General features: G+C 46.0%; 1 protein-coding gene across 2 annotated transcripts in view; it reads left to right on the top strand.

Annotated features, from left to right (window-relative positions):
- LOC111146623 (annexin A13) overlaps positions 1 to 11,539 on the top strand; it is a 58,376-nt gene extending 46,837 nt beyond the window's left edge. The window contains exons 9-11 of one of the 2 annotated variants that reach the window (XM_022502259.1): positions 4,299 to 4,374; positions 7,834 to 7,946; positions 10,781 to 11,539. In XM_022502259.1, coding sequence (XP_022357967.1) covers positions 4,299 to 4,374; positions 7,834 to 7,946; positions 10,781 to 10,900 — 309 coding nt within the window. In that variant the 3' untranslated portion in view covers positions 10,901 to 11,539. The remainder of the gene's footprint in view (positions 1 to 4,298; positions 4,375 to 7,833; positions 7,947 to 10,780) is intronic. The other variant, XM_022502258.1, reaches the window with a different exon arrangement.
- Positions 11,540 to 15,791: the final 4,252 nt, after the last annotated feature.

A 15,791-nucleotide genomic window follows, 5' to 3' on the forward strand; every position in this document is an offset into this window, starting at 1 on the left:
GCAGAGGAGAGCCACATTGAGGAGCAAAGCCCTAGAGTCAGCATCCCGGTTCAAAACCTGGTCGTATCACTGGTAGGTGACCCGACCTCCCTGTACTCATTTGTAAAACAGGGACCACAATCCTTATCATCCTTACTGTACTTACGCCCTTACTTTACTTACAATCCTTATCATCCAGGATTCTTTTTGGGAGTTAAATAAGATACGGGTAAAAGGCTCAGAATAGTACGTGGCATGTGGTAGGCACATGTGGTAGGCACACGAACGTTCTCTCTCATTATTATTCCAATTTACAGCTGAGCTGACAATGTGCCTGCCACTCCCACGACAGATGGCATCTACCTCAGAGACAGGCTCCTGAAAAGATGTGTATAAATGACTTTCATAACAATTATTTTTTTTTATCTAATGATAATTTTAAGCCAAGAAGAGGAGTTCGTTATCTCAAGGCATTTAGTGCTGAGTCCCACCCTGAAAATCAGTCTTTAATTGCAAGAAGCCTTTTTGTGGAATGTCAGATTTTCTGTCTCCCATTTTATACTTGGAGAGTGCTTTTAACCATTCCAAGCACTTCTGTGCCCCATGTCTCATTTCACTGTCACAACAATAGTGCAACGTAATGTAGGCTGAGCAGCCATTGTTACCTACAACTGTCGGACAAGGAAAGTCTTGTTACAAGTAAGGCGCCATCTGTAACTTATCAGGACCACACAGCAAGCCAGTAGCAGAGAGTGGACGAGAACTGCAAGATTCCCCAGCCCCAGCCTCTACCTCGGCTGGAGCTGGCCGCTCCTCACTCGAAATAGTGTTTCCTGTGTGTTGCCAGCAGATGAAAAGACAATAAAGCTTAGGAATTTTATCATTACTGTATATAAGCCTTGAGGCCTTCTGCTTTCAAATCGTGCCCAGAGTCATGATCAAAGCCAGCTGACCCTGCACTCCCTTGGCCTCTGCTCCTGGAACTATGTAGACTCTGAGCTAGAAGACTTCTCCCTGACCTATACCCTCTTCCCACATGGCTGGGGCCATGGCTGGAGTTCCGGGGGATGGCTGCCATTGGTGATCACTCTGGAAACACACGTACATGGGAGCGTGCGTATGTGTGTGTGTACTTGAACTATGGGCCACCTGCAAGTATACCCTCCAGGCCAGTTGTTCTCAAAATTAATCCCCAAACAGCAGCATCAGTTTCACTTAAGAACATGTTAAAAATGAGAATTCTCTTATTTAAAAAGAGAGAGAGAAAATTCTCAGCCCCCACCTTTGACCTACTAAATCAGATTCTCTGGAGTTTGGGTCCTACTTCCAGGTGATTCTGGTGCGTTGTTAAAATTTAAAAGGTCTGCTCTAGACTACTAGCCATATGATCTCGGGCAAGTTATTAAGGATTCTGTGCCTCAGTTTCCCCAACTGTAAAACAGGGATGATAATGGTGCCTACTTCATAGGATTAGTAATTAATTAATGAATTAATAGTAGTAAAGTGCATAGTACCTGGCATGCAGTAGGTGCTCAATAAACACTAGCAACTGTCAGTGTCCAATAAAGTTCAAATGGACAATAAGATAATTTACTGATTTAATGATTCTTTACATGAAACTAGCTCTAACATATAACCTATTCATCATTCCAAAAGCTTTCCCAGAACATCATCCATCTTGATCTTTCTCATTGATTTTCGTGAGTTTCCCCTGATCTTAAGATCCTGGTTCATAATTCTTCCCATAGGTCTCTGGCTAAAATCAGTAAGCTGCTAGCATGAGATCACGGGAGTATGTTATGTGGCATAGGTCATCCCGGCATAGAGTTGAATTTTTATTTTGGCGTGAAAACTTAGGGTTTTACCCTTTCTTTGCCCTCCAACTGTGAGCCTTAACTACTGACACTCTCAGAAAGCCCCGCCATTTAACAGACCTTCCCCCTCTCTGAGACACCACACGAGAACATCACAGTCCCAAAGTTGTCCAACCACAAAAGGCCTGTATAGTTAGAAATATATAGTTCAATTTAGATATATTTCTAACTGTATAGTTAGAAAGCTGAAGTAATGGGTCCCTGGGTGGCTCAGTTGGTTGAGGGTCTGCCTTTGGCCCAGGTCATGATCCCAGGTCCTGGGATCAAATCCTACATCATCGGGCTTCCTCCTCAGAGGGGAATCTGCTTCTCCCTCTCCCTCTGCTCCTCCCCCCTGCTTGTGTGCTCGCTCTCTCTCTCTCTCTCTCTCTCTCTCTCTCATATAGATAAATAAAATCTTAAAAAAAAAAAAAAAGCAGAAGTGTGTTCCCTACACAGGGCTCAGTATAAATTGTAGGTACACATACCCAGACCCAGGCACACTGTGTCCCCACCACACCTGTCACCACTTCTCCCCTCACGTCTCTGTGTTCTGAAGCTTGTTCCAGAGCCTCTAGCTCTAACCACTTAGGCCAAAGCCAGAGAGCCTAGGGTTCTGCTGTGGGAATGATGTCTCTTTGGGTGAATCGGCTTGAAAAGAAATGTCTCCTCTATTCTTCTAACAATCTCCCAACAGGCATACTACCTGGTAACTAGAGGCCTCGGAGGCTTGTCTGGAATCCAACCCGGGCTCTGTGTTTTGTACTAAGATCGGAAAACCTTATCTGTCTAAAGAGCCCCCTAACAATTAAGTGTTCCAGTAACTGCAGTGAAAAGCCTGCCATTTGCAAAAGAGATTCATAATAGCCTGAGCCAGTCCATTGTTTTCCATTTGTGTTCCCTGGAACCCCTAGGGGTGCCTTGGTAGCTCCCAGGAGGGGGATGTGGGCAGGAGAGAGGGAGACAAGAGGGGGCAAGGTGAGCAGTGCCCCCTGGAGTTGTGTGACGAAAAGGCTGAAAGAAAGCAGAAACCCGGCAATATTGCCCAGGGCTGGGGTACAGAAGCCCTCTCCCACCTCCCTGGAACAGCTCCTTTCCTGCTTTGATCTGTTGTATGACTGAGAGTCTGCGGAAAATGTAATGCACTATTCTGGCCCAGCGTTAACAATGGAAACAGAAAGCGGTTTAATGTGAGAATTATTTTTTTAGTAAATGCAGACCTGTGTGAACAAGATGTCCTCTTGAAATGCAATCTCAGTCTGCAGAACGAGAACCCTGTTCGTGGGAAAGTGAAACCAGTCCCTTTCGAAATACCACCTCCCGCAGCAAACCGAAGAGAGGCTAGGGACAGCTAAGGAAGGGACAGGACTGAAAGCCCCCCAAGCCAGTCCCCACTGTCGAGGTCCATCACCCACACCAGCCCTCTAGATGTCAAACCCTGACAAGGAGATCAAGCACCAGGGCCTCATTAAATCTCAACCCTCCTCCTCTCCCCTACCTCTACTGTGCTTGCTTTGCAAAGAATATTTTATCCACTTGTGTTTTCAGAATAAACCACACACACCCCACCAGTGTGTCCTCAAGGACCCCGATTATTTACAGAACCACAATTGTGTCACACCCTCAAAAAACAATTTCTACGAAAGAAGTTTCAGTATTCTTAATGCTTAACTGCATGTCCCCAGACCCAACCAAGAGCCCTCCTTTCTCTTTATTTGCCTACCCTGAGTTTGGCCCTGGTGGTCCTTGCCTGAAACACAGTCACCATTTACTCTGAACTTCAGCTTCTGTAAATATTTGGAAAGAAACCTAACGTGGAATGGTGTGCAGAGTGATAGGTGGGCCGATGGTGAATACAGGATCATTTGGAATCACCGCCGAGTGAAGGAAAGTGGCATTTTGATGTGGTCAGCCCTCTGGCTCCCAGCCCAGGCAGCCCCATTCTATCAGAAACATCAGACCAAATTCTTATCATGAACTTCACAGTTCCCACTGCTTATTTCGCCCAGACTGTGGGTGGCTGAGTCCCCAGTCCCAGGACACGGGAGATGAGAACAGTAAGCGTAAGAGGATTGCCACCACAGACAGTCTCCTAGGAAATGGGAAGCGAAAAGAATTTTAGGAATTTTAAGAACGACCCTGGAAACTTAACTATTACCAAGATGTAAAGTATAGAATCATTGTTTTCCCACTCTCAATTTCATAGATGAGCATACAGGCCAAGGGAGTGGTCCTCACTGGGGTCAAATCTGACCCCCTAGAGGTCAAAAGTCATCAGCCATGAGAGCCCCTACTCAAATGGGGGCCACCATCCCCAGCCATGTAAGGCACAGGGCTGGATAGGTTCCTTAAAGCCGCATGTCCAAATTGGAAGAGTTCAGTGCTTCTTGTAGAGAAATGACCCCACAAGTACCAAAGCCAAAAGCAAAGCCTGGAATAACAGCTGGCCTTTGGTTTTCTCTCCAGCTCATCAACAAAGACATCGAAGAGGCCATTGAAGAAGAAACGTCAGGAGATCTACAGAAGACCTACTTAACTCTCGGTAAAGTAGACCATGGGGAGTCCCTGCCTTAGATTGGGCTGCCAGTCCCAACCAGACTTGGAGTCAGAGGTTGGCATGTTGGACGATTTTAGGGAGTAGCTTGGAAACCACACCTTGAAGCAGCATTGGGTAAGGGAGAGAGCGAGTGTGATGCAACTGCAGTGGCAGATTTGCTGCCCCCCCCCCCCCACCAAGGAGCCCTGGGGCCCAGAGGCCAGGGGGCCAGATCTTTGCACCCCACATAAGCAACCAGGAGACACTGGCTGCACCCTGGGAGCATTTGCAACCCTGGGTAAGGCAGCTCCTTGGGTGGGGGGGGCAGCATTCCTGGGGAGGGACTCACCCTGAGCAGCCGGTAGGTAGCAATTGGAATGAGTGCCTTGCTCCTGAAGAGGGCATCTGGGCAGGATGCACCACAGCCTCCATGACAGCCCCATTAAGATGGTGGGTTCACAAAAGCATCTGTCAACAGTCCGGGACCATTGTCTAGACTCAGAGAGCGTGAAGTGTTTCAGCCAGGTTTCCAATCCATGAACAAGTTTTTGCCCATGCCTGATGGCTCGAGGGTGTTCTTTTCCACTTGGTTCCCTTCAATATTTAGAATGAATGAGGTCTCTTTAGCAAGACTGGGGAGGAACACCAGACCTTTCCTGTGCCAAGCGAACATCACGACCTTCTCTCCAGGTGTTGCCTATAGGCAGGAAATAGCAGAAAGATGGGCATGGCACTGTGTCTGGCAGGCTCCTTTTTCCTTTCAATAAGCCCTGGAATGAAGGCATTGTCCATTGTCCATGCTCCTGTGGTGAGGAGCTGACGGCACCGTCCCAAATAGCACAAGAAATGGAAAGACAGATCCCCAGGAGAGGGAAAACTGAAAAAGCAGCCCTGGAAGTTAAAAAATGTGCTCTATCTGCCAAGCTTCTTGTTTTGTTTTATTGTGGGGGTTCTAAAAAATTTTTTTGAACAATGTCAGCAATTGATTTTTTTTTTAATCCATCCTCATTTTGCATTCAAATTAGCAGGACCTCTACTGTGATGTACAGAGGCTTAAACATCCCTGGTGTCATTCCTGACCCACACTGACACACATGGACGACTGTCCTTAGGGCTTCAAAGATGAGTCTTTTAAGTGGATGGAGAGATCCACTCACGGCCCAACTCAGAGGCTCCGAATCCTTTCTGTGCTTGCAACCCATGAAATCAGGAAAATACCAGAGTTCAGTCAGAAGATTATATTAATCTTCATTAATATTAATTATTAGTGGCAATAAACCACTATCAAAATTATTAATAATAATAAAGCCATTCCATTCTTTAACAGTTAGTTAGCACCTAACCCAGGTGTGGCGATCAGAGGTAAATAGGTCTAGTTCCTGCTCTTAAGAAGCTTAAAGTCCATGGTGGATACTCACAAACCAAGAGATTAGGTTACAGTAAAGATAAAAAGAACCAGTATGAAGAGAGCACAGGGGAAGGACAGGCCACATCCCTGGAGATGGGCACCATGAAATGCAGGACTTCACTGTTCTCCAGTGGTAGCAAACTTAGAAGTGATTAGAAACTACCTCAACAGAAAGAAAGAAAGAAAGAAAGAAAGAAAGAAAGAAAGAAAGAAAGAAAGAAAGGAAGGAAGGAAGGAAGGAAGGAAGGAAGGAAGGAAGGAAGGAAGGAAGAAAGAAAGAAAAGAAATGACCTTAAGAAGCGCACAAATTGTAGAACATGACTTCACAGTTCTCTTTTCTAAACTTCACAGTTCTCTCCTCATACATGACTCATAAAGATGCCAGTTTATGGCTAAATTTGAGACCCAGTGACTCCCACCTCTTGCAGCCTCTGGGGCAGCACTCCTCCGATGGGCTCCATGGACCACCGGCATCAGAATCTTCTATAGGGAGGTGTGGGAAAATACAGTTTCCTGGGCCCCACTCCAGGTTACCTATTAGAATCTCCAAGAATGGGGCCCAGAAGCCACACTTCTCCAAGCTCCCCCAAGGGGACCGTCTTCTCAGACTGGCTGGCTACATGCCACAGCTCTAGCCCCACATTTTCCCTGGCTAGCCCCATCCACACTCTTGAGGGATTCCTGCTGCTGCTAATAACGACGTTATTCACCAGGTGTAGATTGTATGCAATAGGAAAGTTGAGGATTCTCTTCCCAGAATATCAGGAACCAGGAATATCAGGGGAGAAGACACCTATGAAGGGTTGGAACATCCTGACATTAGGCAGACAATCGAGCATCCATGAGTCCTGCACTGGGGAGAGTCTTAAATGAGTCTCAAGTATGCTACTCCCTAAATTGACAGGTTCTCCCCACAACGGTCACCAGTACAACAGCTTTTGGATTATTTTCAGAATAAAGAGATCAGACACCTGAGGCTGGGCTCTTCTCCACTGAAACTTTTGGGGAGTCTGCGCGGCCTATAAAAGCAAGAAACAGACCCTCTCCCCCAACCTAGGCCCTGTTTCCCTAACCCTCTTCCTCTCCAGTGCTCATAAGCATCAGTCCTACAGGCAATTACCTAGAAAACAAGAGTTCCCATTTCAGGACATACTAAGGATGCACATTCCACATTTATGCTAAACGGATTACTTGTTATTAATTACTAACATCAAAAATGTGGTGTTCTAGGTAAATGTCAACATCTAAAGAGTAAGTGGTTCGTTCCCCCCAAAATGTTTGTCACGATGGGTCCCCATGACCCTGGGAGGTGGGGAGAGGAGCTGTGATTTCTCCGCAGGAGTAGAGCAGCATTCTGCTGCCTGAGTGGTGAACCGAACTATGCTTCACTAATCTGTGGATTAGCTCAAAGCTGGCAGGCAGGGGGAGGACCAGAAAAGAGCAAACTAGCAGGAACACAGGAAGGTGGTCCGTAGACAGCGTCAGACATTCCATCCGGCCGCATTCCAGATGGAGAACTAAGAAGAATGTGGGGCACTTGGAAAAGATTCCGAGATGAGACTCGCAAAGCAAACCCCGTGAGGAAAAACAAAGGATGGGAAGGTGGTTTCGCGCAGGAAAGTAGGCCACAGTCCAGCAGAGTGAGCTCACAATTATGAAGCTTTATTACATAGTGTCACCGGCCAATGCGTGTTTCCCCTCTGAACCAAACGCCAGCATCCGAGATTTCCTATAGATAAGAAAAATTACTTCTGCTCGTAAGAATCATGAACTTGGCAGGGAAAGCCTGAGGGTGTGCCCACTGTTCCTCCTCCACTGAAGGGCTTTCAGGGATCAGCACAGGTGATGCTGAAGGGGTTTTGACTCAGGTCTTGGTTGAAGAGCCCAGACGCCCTGAGCCAGGGGAATCTTCCAGATCCCATTAGAGTGTGATCTGGCTCCTTTCAAACATACGTCTCACCATTGAGTCAGCTCCAAGGGCAGCTGTGTCTTCAGAGGGTCTCCATGTTATACGACATGTAAAAGCCTCTCCTTCTCTTGTCCCTTGTCCTGCCCAGTGAGGTGCGCCCGGGACCAGGAGGGCTATTTCGCTGACCGTCTGTACAAGTCCATGAAGGGTGCGGGCACCGATGAGGAGACACTCATTCACATCATCGTGGCCAGGGCTGAGGTAAGACACGCTTGACTCCAAGGACGCGGGCGGCCACTTCTCCTCTGGCCACCACTGATGTCATCCACAAATAGTTTTTCTTCAGGGTCTATTTACAGAAAAAGTAACACACAGACAGCCCTTGCCTGCCCAGACTTTGTGGAAGACACTGTGCCATGCTCCAATCTGCTTCTTTTTATAAAAATACAATAATGATAGTTGCTTCTATTTTTGCCATCTGTGACTCCGGAGAGCTGGTGGCCTGTGCAGAGGGGACCTGGCGGGGCCTCTCTGGGGAGCACAGCCATGCTCAGCTCCATTTTAAGGAAGACGAAACAGACACTGGAAGATTGATGGCAGACAGGTCACCCAGCAGGGGAGCCAAGAGCTGGGCCCATTGTTGAACACACCACAGGAGCCCAGTTTTGCACAAGAGACATATCAGTACGAGACAATATTTCTCAACCCTTTTTTTTTTTTTTTTAATTATCAATCATCCTACTAAGGAGCCTTTGGGACCCCCTGTTTTTCCTCATCACCACTCCCCTAAAATACCACAGATAGACTGTGTATCTGTTTATGTTCTGTATGTATATATTGTGCTCTGTAAATATACATATATTCCATTATGTTCTTTTATAAATTTAAAATCAATTAATTAACATATACTGTATTCTTAGTTTGGGAGGTAGAGTTGAGTGATTCATCGTCGCGTAGAACACCCAGTGCTCATTCCATCAAGTGCCCTCCTTTATTCTGTTATGTTCTATGTACGTGTGTGTGTGTATATATATGTACTTTCACATAAAAGGATTAAGGTTCTCTTCGCCCTCTTAAGAACGTACTTTTGCCCTGTTGGGAGCAGCAAACGATATGGCCCCACTTTGAGAGCGCCTGCGTGTAACAAAGAGGGAGATGAGTAGCCCAACGCTTGGGATCAGCTGTCAAGATCCTCAGTGGATGCTTTGGAATAAGGGGCCGCAGAGTGAAGGCGAGACAAAATGAAGGGGACGTGGCATTTCATCCGCAGTAGGAGAAGCGTCGCAGAATGAAGTCTAACTGAGCCCTTGAAAAAACACAGACATCTTCCCTCAAAACATTGTTAATTGAAGGGGGATAGATCCCAACCCAAATCCTGGCCCATGGCTTTTGACAAATAATACTTAACATCTGACACTGTTTTAAAATATAACTTAGCAACAAGAGCTCTCTTTCGTTTTTAATTTCTATTCCTGGAATTTCTCCTCCTCCTCCACTATTCATAGTTTTCTTCTCGATTCCAGTCCATTGCTCTTGCTACCCGCTCCTTCCCTTCCCTAGTCTCTCTGCCACTCTCCTGAGTCTCCCTTTCTCCTCCCCTCTCCAGATCTCCGTGGTCTCTGTCTCTCTGTCCCTTGGCAACTCACCCTCCAACCCACCCCGCAGATTCTCTGAGATCCTGAGGCTCGAAGAAGCAGGTGTGCAATGGAGCAGGGCGGGGCTTCTGAAAGACTCCAGGGGATTGGATGGCTCTGGAGGGCTCACTGGGGCTTGTGGGGACTCCACGTTCACTGCAACGTGAGCCATGGAATGGTCATTCCAAGATGCTCTGTCCCATCTTGGGATTGGCCACATATCCCGGATCATTTCCACATATGGGTCATTCCCTCAGAATTCTTCAGGCCCAGTGAAATGTACTGGCCAGGTCCCCTGATCTTCTAAAGCTGCCTGGTACCAGGACGGAGCCCCAGTGTCACCCATCCCACTCCCCACACTGACTCCCACCATCCTAACTCCTCCCCCAGCCAAGTGGGGGAGCGGAGAGGAGAACAGCATCCTGCTGGAGTCTCCCTCCTGCTCAGCACCCACTTCACACCATCCCTCATTTGCACAATCCCGCACCTTCTTTCTCTCTTAGTTCATCCCTCTGTTGGGGCAGGAGGAAAAAGAACCAGAAACCTAAGGGACAGTTTATGAATCTGTCTAGAATGCACAAGAGAGTCTACAGTCTTAAAAATTAAAAAAAAGAACCCAAGTCCCTGTTAAAGAAAGCTCTGTGCTGCTTTTATGAGACATTTCTCTCTGTACTTCCATTTTTTCTGGTGCAAGTATTGTCTCCCTCACTAGGTTCTAAGAGTGTTTGGAGCCAACAACCTTTTTATTTGTTTTTCTTCTGAGTCCTCTGCCCATCTCCAGCACCCAGGTTTTTCAAGTTATCAATGAATTCAAAATAACCCCTACAAATTGATACTGATTTGAATTTTGTTGTTTGGCACTGATAGCCTTACTGAACAAGGTACAAGAGCCAAAAAAAAAAAAAAAAAAAAGCTTCCTTTTAAATCTCTGTTGATAATTTTCTTACCCTTTACCAAGGGTCAGCAAATAGTGGCCTGTAGACCAGGCTTGCTACCTAATAATGATTCATTTTTAAATGACTATAAAAAACTCAAAGGAAAAATATTTTGTAATACATAAAAATCATATGAAATTCAAGTTTTGGTACTCATAAATTTTATATTGGGACATATATATATAATAAATTTATATTGGGATAAAAGTATATCCTTAAAGTTGCAGAGGTAGATATATATATATATATATATATATATATATATATATTTAAATACATATATATTTAAATATATATAAATAAATATATATAAATAAATACATATATTCAACCTTTAGAGATATAGACTCTGCTTTCCATTCCCCATTCATAAAACAAAAATAACAATAGTCCCTATTGCAAAGGGTTGCTTTGTAGCATAAATAAGCAAATGAGGACAATTTATTCAGAAGAGTACCTGCCTACATTCGTAGTGAACATGCTATAAATGTTCTTGTCCTCATTGCTGTTGTCATGTCTCCTCCAGGCAGACCTTCAGGGGATAAAAGCAAAGTTCCAAGAGAAGTATCAGAAGTCTCTCTCTGACATGGTTCGCTCCGACACCTCTGGGGACTTCCAAAAGCTGCTGATGGCCCTCTTGCACTGAACCGAGCCAGAAGAGCGAGAGCCCGGGGAGGAGCCACCCTTGTTGAGAGCCCATTTCAAACCAGATCTGTAGATGTGACTCCAGCACATAAAGTACTGAAGAGCCCTGGCTTATTTTCTTGGCAGTTTGAATACCGTAGCCCGGCCAAGCTGTTTAGGTGAAAGGCAGCAGCCTCCAAACGCTTGGACCGGTCACCCCAAATGCTGGCTTAGCAGGTCCCCGAGCTGCCTTTCGGCTTCCCTTTAGCCTGGTGAACTGAATGCTCTCTGAACACAAATGAAATTAGCCGTTGACGAAAGGAACTACACTTGTAATAAAATATTCAGAAGAATATGTATCACACAGAGGTGGGTAAGGACTGAATGGTTAAAGGACAGGGAAGACAAAATTAACCAGATGATCAATTTCCCTTCTGTGGGGGCACCTGGGTGGCTCAGTCAGTTAAGCATCTGTCTTGGGCTCAGGTCATGATCTTGGGGTCCTAGGACCAAGCTCCATGTCTGGATCCCTGATCAGTGGGGAGTCTGTTTCTCACTCTCCTTCTGCCCCTCCCCACCCCTAGCTTGTGCGCGTGCTCTCTCTCTCTCTCTCTCTCAAATAAATAAATAAACAAATAAATAAATAAAATCTTTAAAAAATGTTTTTCCTTCTGTGTGTTCAATGTCAAATCCTCAGTGGTAATTAAAGTGGGTTATGACCCCATCGACTGCTTTTCCAAAGACTCTGTTTATTAGTTTGGCTCTTGTCCTGGAAATACAAGACTTGTGAAATTCAAACATAGATGGGAAATGCAAACAATAATTAATATTAATATTTATTAATAATCACCAAAGACGACAATCAAGGCTAGCAGCAAGGAAACAGTTGAGGTGTCCGTGTGAAAAGTAACTGGGGTAAAATACACTAATCTGCCACCCGGTATAAATGGTTCTTGCCACCCTAGACATTTAAGCCACTTGGTCCTTACATCTGATCTTCAGATACAATTAGGCTGGGCACAGTGCCAACAAGATCAAGGTCAGTGAGCTGACTCTCAAGTGGATTGGTCCCACACCTATAGAATCTCTGTTCAAAATGTTTGTCTCCTAGCCATGTGTTACTAGACATAGAGGGGACTGTCAAGAGAACATGGACACTTTGATCTGATCGTTACGGTTATCATTTACTGGGTGATTACTTGTGTCTGGCATGGCTCAGTAGCACACTCTCATGTTTAATCCTCTCGACAGCCCTATGAGGTTAATATTACTCCCATTCATCAGTAGAGGAAACTGAAGAGTTGGTTACCAGGCTGGTAATGGAGACTCAGGCCTCCGTATTCAACAGAATGCTCTAAGTAGATGAATACAGGCCCAGCTCTCCGCCCATGAGCAAAAAGAGGGCACCCACAGCTCTGCCTGAAGGAACGGAAAAATGCTTCACAGAGATGCATGTGTGCTGGGTTTTGAAGAATGCACGAAAATCCTCCAGAGAAACAAAGTAGAAGGGCAAAAGCAGAGGTTCAAGCATGGGGAAGCAGGATGTGTTCAGGAAGTGGTGAAATCCATTCTCCCGGGCATAGATGCGGTGAAAGGAAGGAGGGTTGGGGGGCAGGCCGTGAAGCCGTTGAAAAGTATGTTTGGATCACATTAGCAGTGGGTTTGCCTGCCAAGCGTGGGCTCAGTCCTTTGGGCAATGGGGGGGTCACTGGAGACGTTTAAGCGAGGGAGAAACATGATCAGATTTGGGCCTTGGCAATGGACTTGGTGGTGTAACCAACATAGAGCAAATAAGCCAAACTCTCAGTATCAACGGTCAGGTCATGGGATGTCTTCCTAGTGGCGATAAAATGATGACTGACACATCGAGACATTAACATCTGTGTCCTCCACACACTGGTTTATCTAACATCGTCGTGGTCATTATGAGCTTCAGCACATAAAAAGGTTTTCTAGAGCCAAGCTTAGTGACAGATCACTATGTTGACTTACTTGTTGCCAAAGCTGGCCTTTGCTTTTAAAAACAGAAACAAGACAACCAGTTCTCGGGATGTGAGCTCCCGGTAAGCGCAGAGAAACAAACCAACAGAATGAAAGGGATCTGTTAGCAGCAGCCGCTGTTTTTGAGATGGTTGAAGGCCACCCCTTGCGCAGAGAAGAGCAGCAAGGTTATTTCACGGGCTCGGAAACAGGCTGAGCCAACCAAGAAGCAAAGTCATTTATTTGGTCAAGGTCTCCCACGGGAAATGCGGGAACTCAAACCCACGTTCTTCCGACTCTAATGCCTGAGCCCTTTGCCACGCAAGCTCGGGTCCACAGGCCTTTCTCCAAAACTTTACTGAGCAAGGCAGCAGGTTCCTCCATCTGCGGCTGCGGAATGCTGCTTGCTGCTCACTGTGTGCTTGACTGGGGGCTGACTCAGGAGAGCTCCTGTCTGGTCTGTCCCAGGAATGTCCCACCCCGTGGCAGGCCAGGAATTTTCTCCTTTTCCATTCCACAAGCCCCTGCCCTGCACAGGTCCCACCTCACCATTCCCCAAGCCCCCTGTTCCCCGAGCCCTCAGAGGGTAGGGCCTGCCTATGGAGGGGGCCCAGGGGAGAAAGAGAAGACAAAGTTAAAAGGAAGAGAGGGGGAAAGCAATACCACGTGGTCACCCCACCACTGAGTAGCCCTGTCCTCCATGCCTCCCCCTTCTCCTGGGCCACGGCTCCTCCCCATATGTTCAGGTAGATGGGGAGGGGTCTGAACCCTGCCCGCAGGGCTACATTAGAAGGAGCCATTCCCATGGGTGCATTTGGTTTCCGCATGAAATTCAGTGCCGGTCCCTGATTGGGTTCCATAACACTGCTCACCCAGCTCGAGTCATCTGGACAGGTGAGTCACATAGACCTTGGGGTGCTTGCCCAAGTGAGCCACAACAGAAGCTGATGTTCCCCTGAGGAGCCAAGAGAGTGCCCGGCCAGCTGTGGGAGCTCCAGCCTCCTCCTCATTCCTCTCAGGAGCTCTGGGAGTCCAAATGGTTCTCTTCATGCAGGCCCAGCCCAAGCATTTGTGGGTCCCAGTCCATCTCCCCTGCTTTTCCCTTTTCTGGAGGAGTGGGAGCTGATCTGTAGCATTTGCTGCTTTCCATGGTATAAATACCCTCACATGGTCAGTTTCAAGGTGTTGACATGATGTCACTGAAGACAGAGTCGGGAAAAGATGAGCAGTGGTACACCAGCATATGGTAGCTCCACCATACAGACACAATAGATAACTTCACGAGCAGACCATAGGAAAATGTAACAATTAGGAAGTAATGAATTTGGAGTTTTTGCTACATTTGTATCAATATAATTTAATTGTAAGTTTGCATACTTTGATTTTTAGTAACCACTGGGTTTAATAAAACTCACAAAATTCTTGAAAAATTAACAATTGAATCTCGTGAACTGATAGGAGCCAAGTCCAACACTCCACTTGGGGAGGATCTTAACTCGTTTCTTCCAGAGGACTCCCAAGATAATTTGCACCCTGTCTCCAGATACTCACATAAGAAGTGATTATCCTGAACACTCTTCCACCCAGTGAGATAGAGTACATTTCAGGGTCACAGTGAATAGTTGTGTATATTGTCTACTGCACAAGGCTGCCTGGCTGAGGGGATGTTTGAGACTTTAAATCCAGCCCCAAGTTCCCCATCAGATTTTGCCTGCAGGACCGTAGCTAGAGAGGCAGCTAGCTGCTGACTAGAGAGGGCGCCTTCTGCTAATCTGCACAGAGCTACCGTGTGGGCTGGTCCTGGAAATCTAAGTAACCGCTTTTACCTATGAGGGGCTGTTGAAGAGACTCTTCGAGGAAGAAAACACCTTGTCAGCAGCTTCTTATTCTAAACATTTTAAGTGCTGCTCCTCTAGGCACCCCATAGAGCATAAAATCAATCCTTGCAAATCTATCCTTGGGAGAGTATTTGAAAGTGAAGATTAGACAGAGAAAGAGATGGGAATCATGGTCCATAAGATCAGACAGAGGTTTTATCACATTCAAGGAGATAGGTGGTGAAGAAACACAAGCAAGCAGAGGAGGGCTCCCAGGTTGCCTTCAGGAAGACGTAAGCCCCATCAGAATTACACGTGACAGCCCCTGGAAGACTCAGCCATCCTCACGCAGAGGGCAATGTGTCCCTGCCCCAGCAGGGCAGAGTCTGACTCTCTTCCAGCAGCAAGACACCAATACACAAGACTCCTCCAGGCTGCAAACAAACTATTTCTCAGACAATTTACAGCCAATAAAAATGCCTCAGATAAGCCCCCAGGAACTAGATAAGCCAAGAAATAAGGGTGCCAGAAAATCAGAAATGGTATTCAACTCTTCATGCCAACAAGCAGGATCTACCACATTGAATTCAGAGAGAGGGATGTCAAGGCTGCCTGTTTGTGCCACTGCAATGTCTCACGTGACCAGGGAGTATGTTGGGAGACAAAGGGTCAGAAGAGAGAAAAGAAGTAGCCAGGGGTGGGGGCGGGGGTTGGGGGGGGCGGTTCAAAATAAACTTTCAATTTGATTTGATTTGATGTTCTGTAAATTTTAGACTTACAGAAAAAGTTGTGACTGTATTACAGAATTCCCATATACCCCACTCCTGGTGTCTCACATTGTTAACGTTAATATGGAACACTTGTCATGACTTATGAACTGATATTGATAATTATGACTGAGTAAAGCCCATACTTTCTTCACATTTCTGTAGTTATTACCTGATGTGTAGTATCAGATTAGTTATCCAAAATACAAAATAAATATTCCTGAATCTATACTGATATAAATATTGAATACTGATATTAAATATTGAATAAATAAATAAATGGGGAGAACAACCTCCTGAACAGAAGAACCCCAAATAATTTATGGGTTCCCATGAGAATATCACATTG

Source organism: Enhydra lutris, unplaced genomic scaffold (assembly GCF_002288905.1).
Source record: "Enhydra lutris kenyoni isolate GAN:26980312 unplaced genomic scaffold, ASM228890v2 scaffoldscaffold14, whole genome shotgun sequence".
NCBI classification, from domain to species: domain Eukaryota; kingdom Metazoa; phylum Chordata; class Mammalia; order Carnivora; family Mustelidae; genus Enhydra; species Enhydra lutris.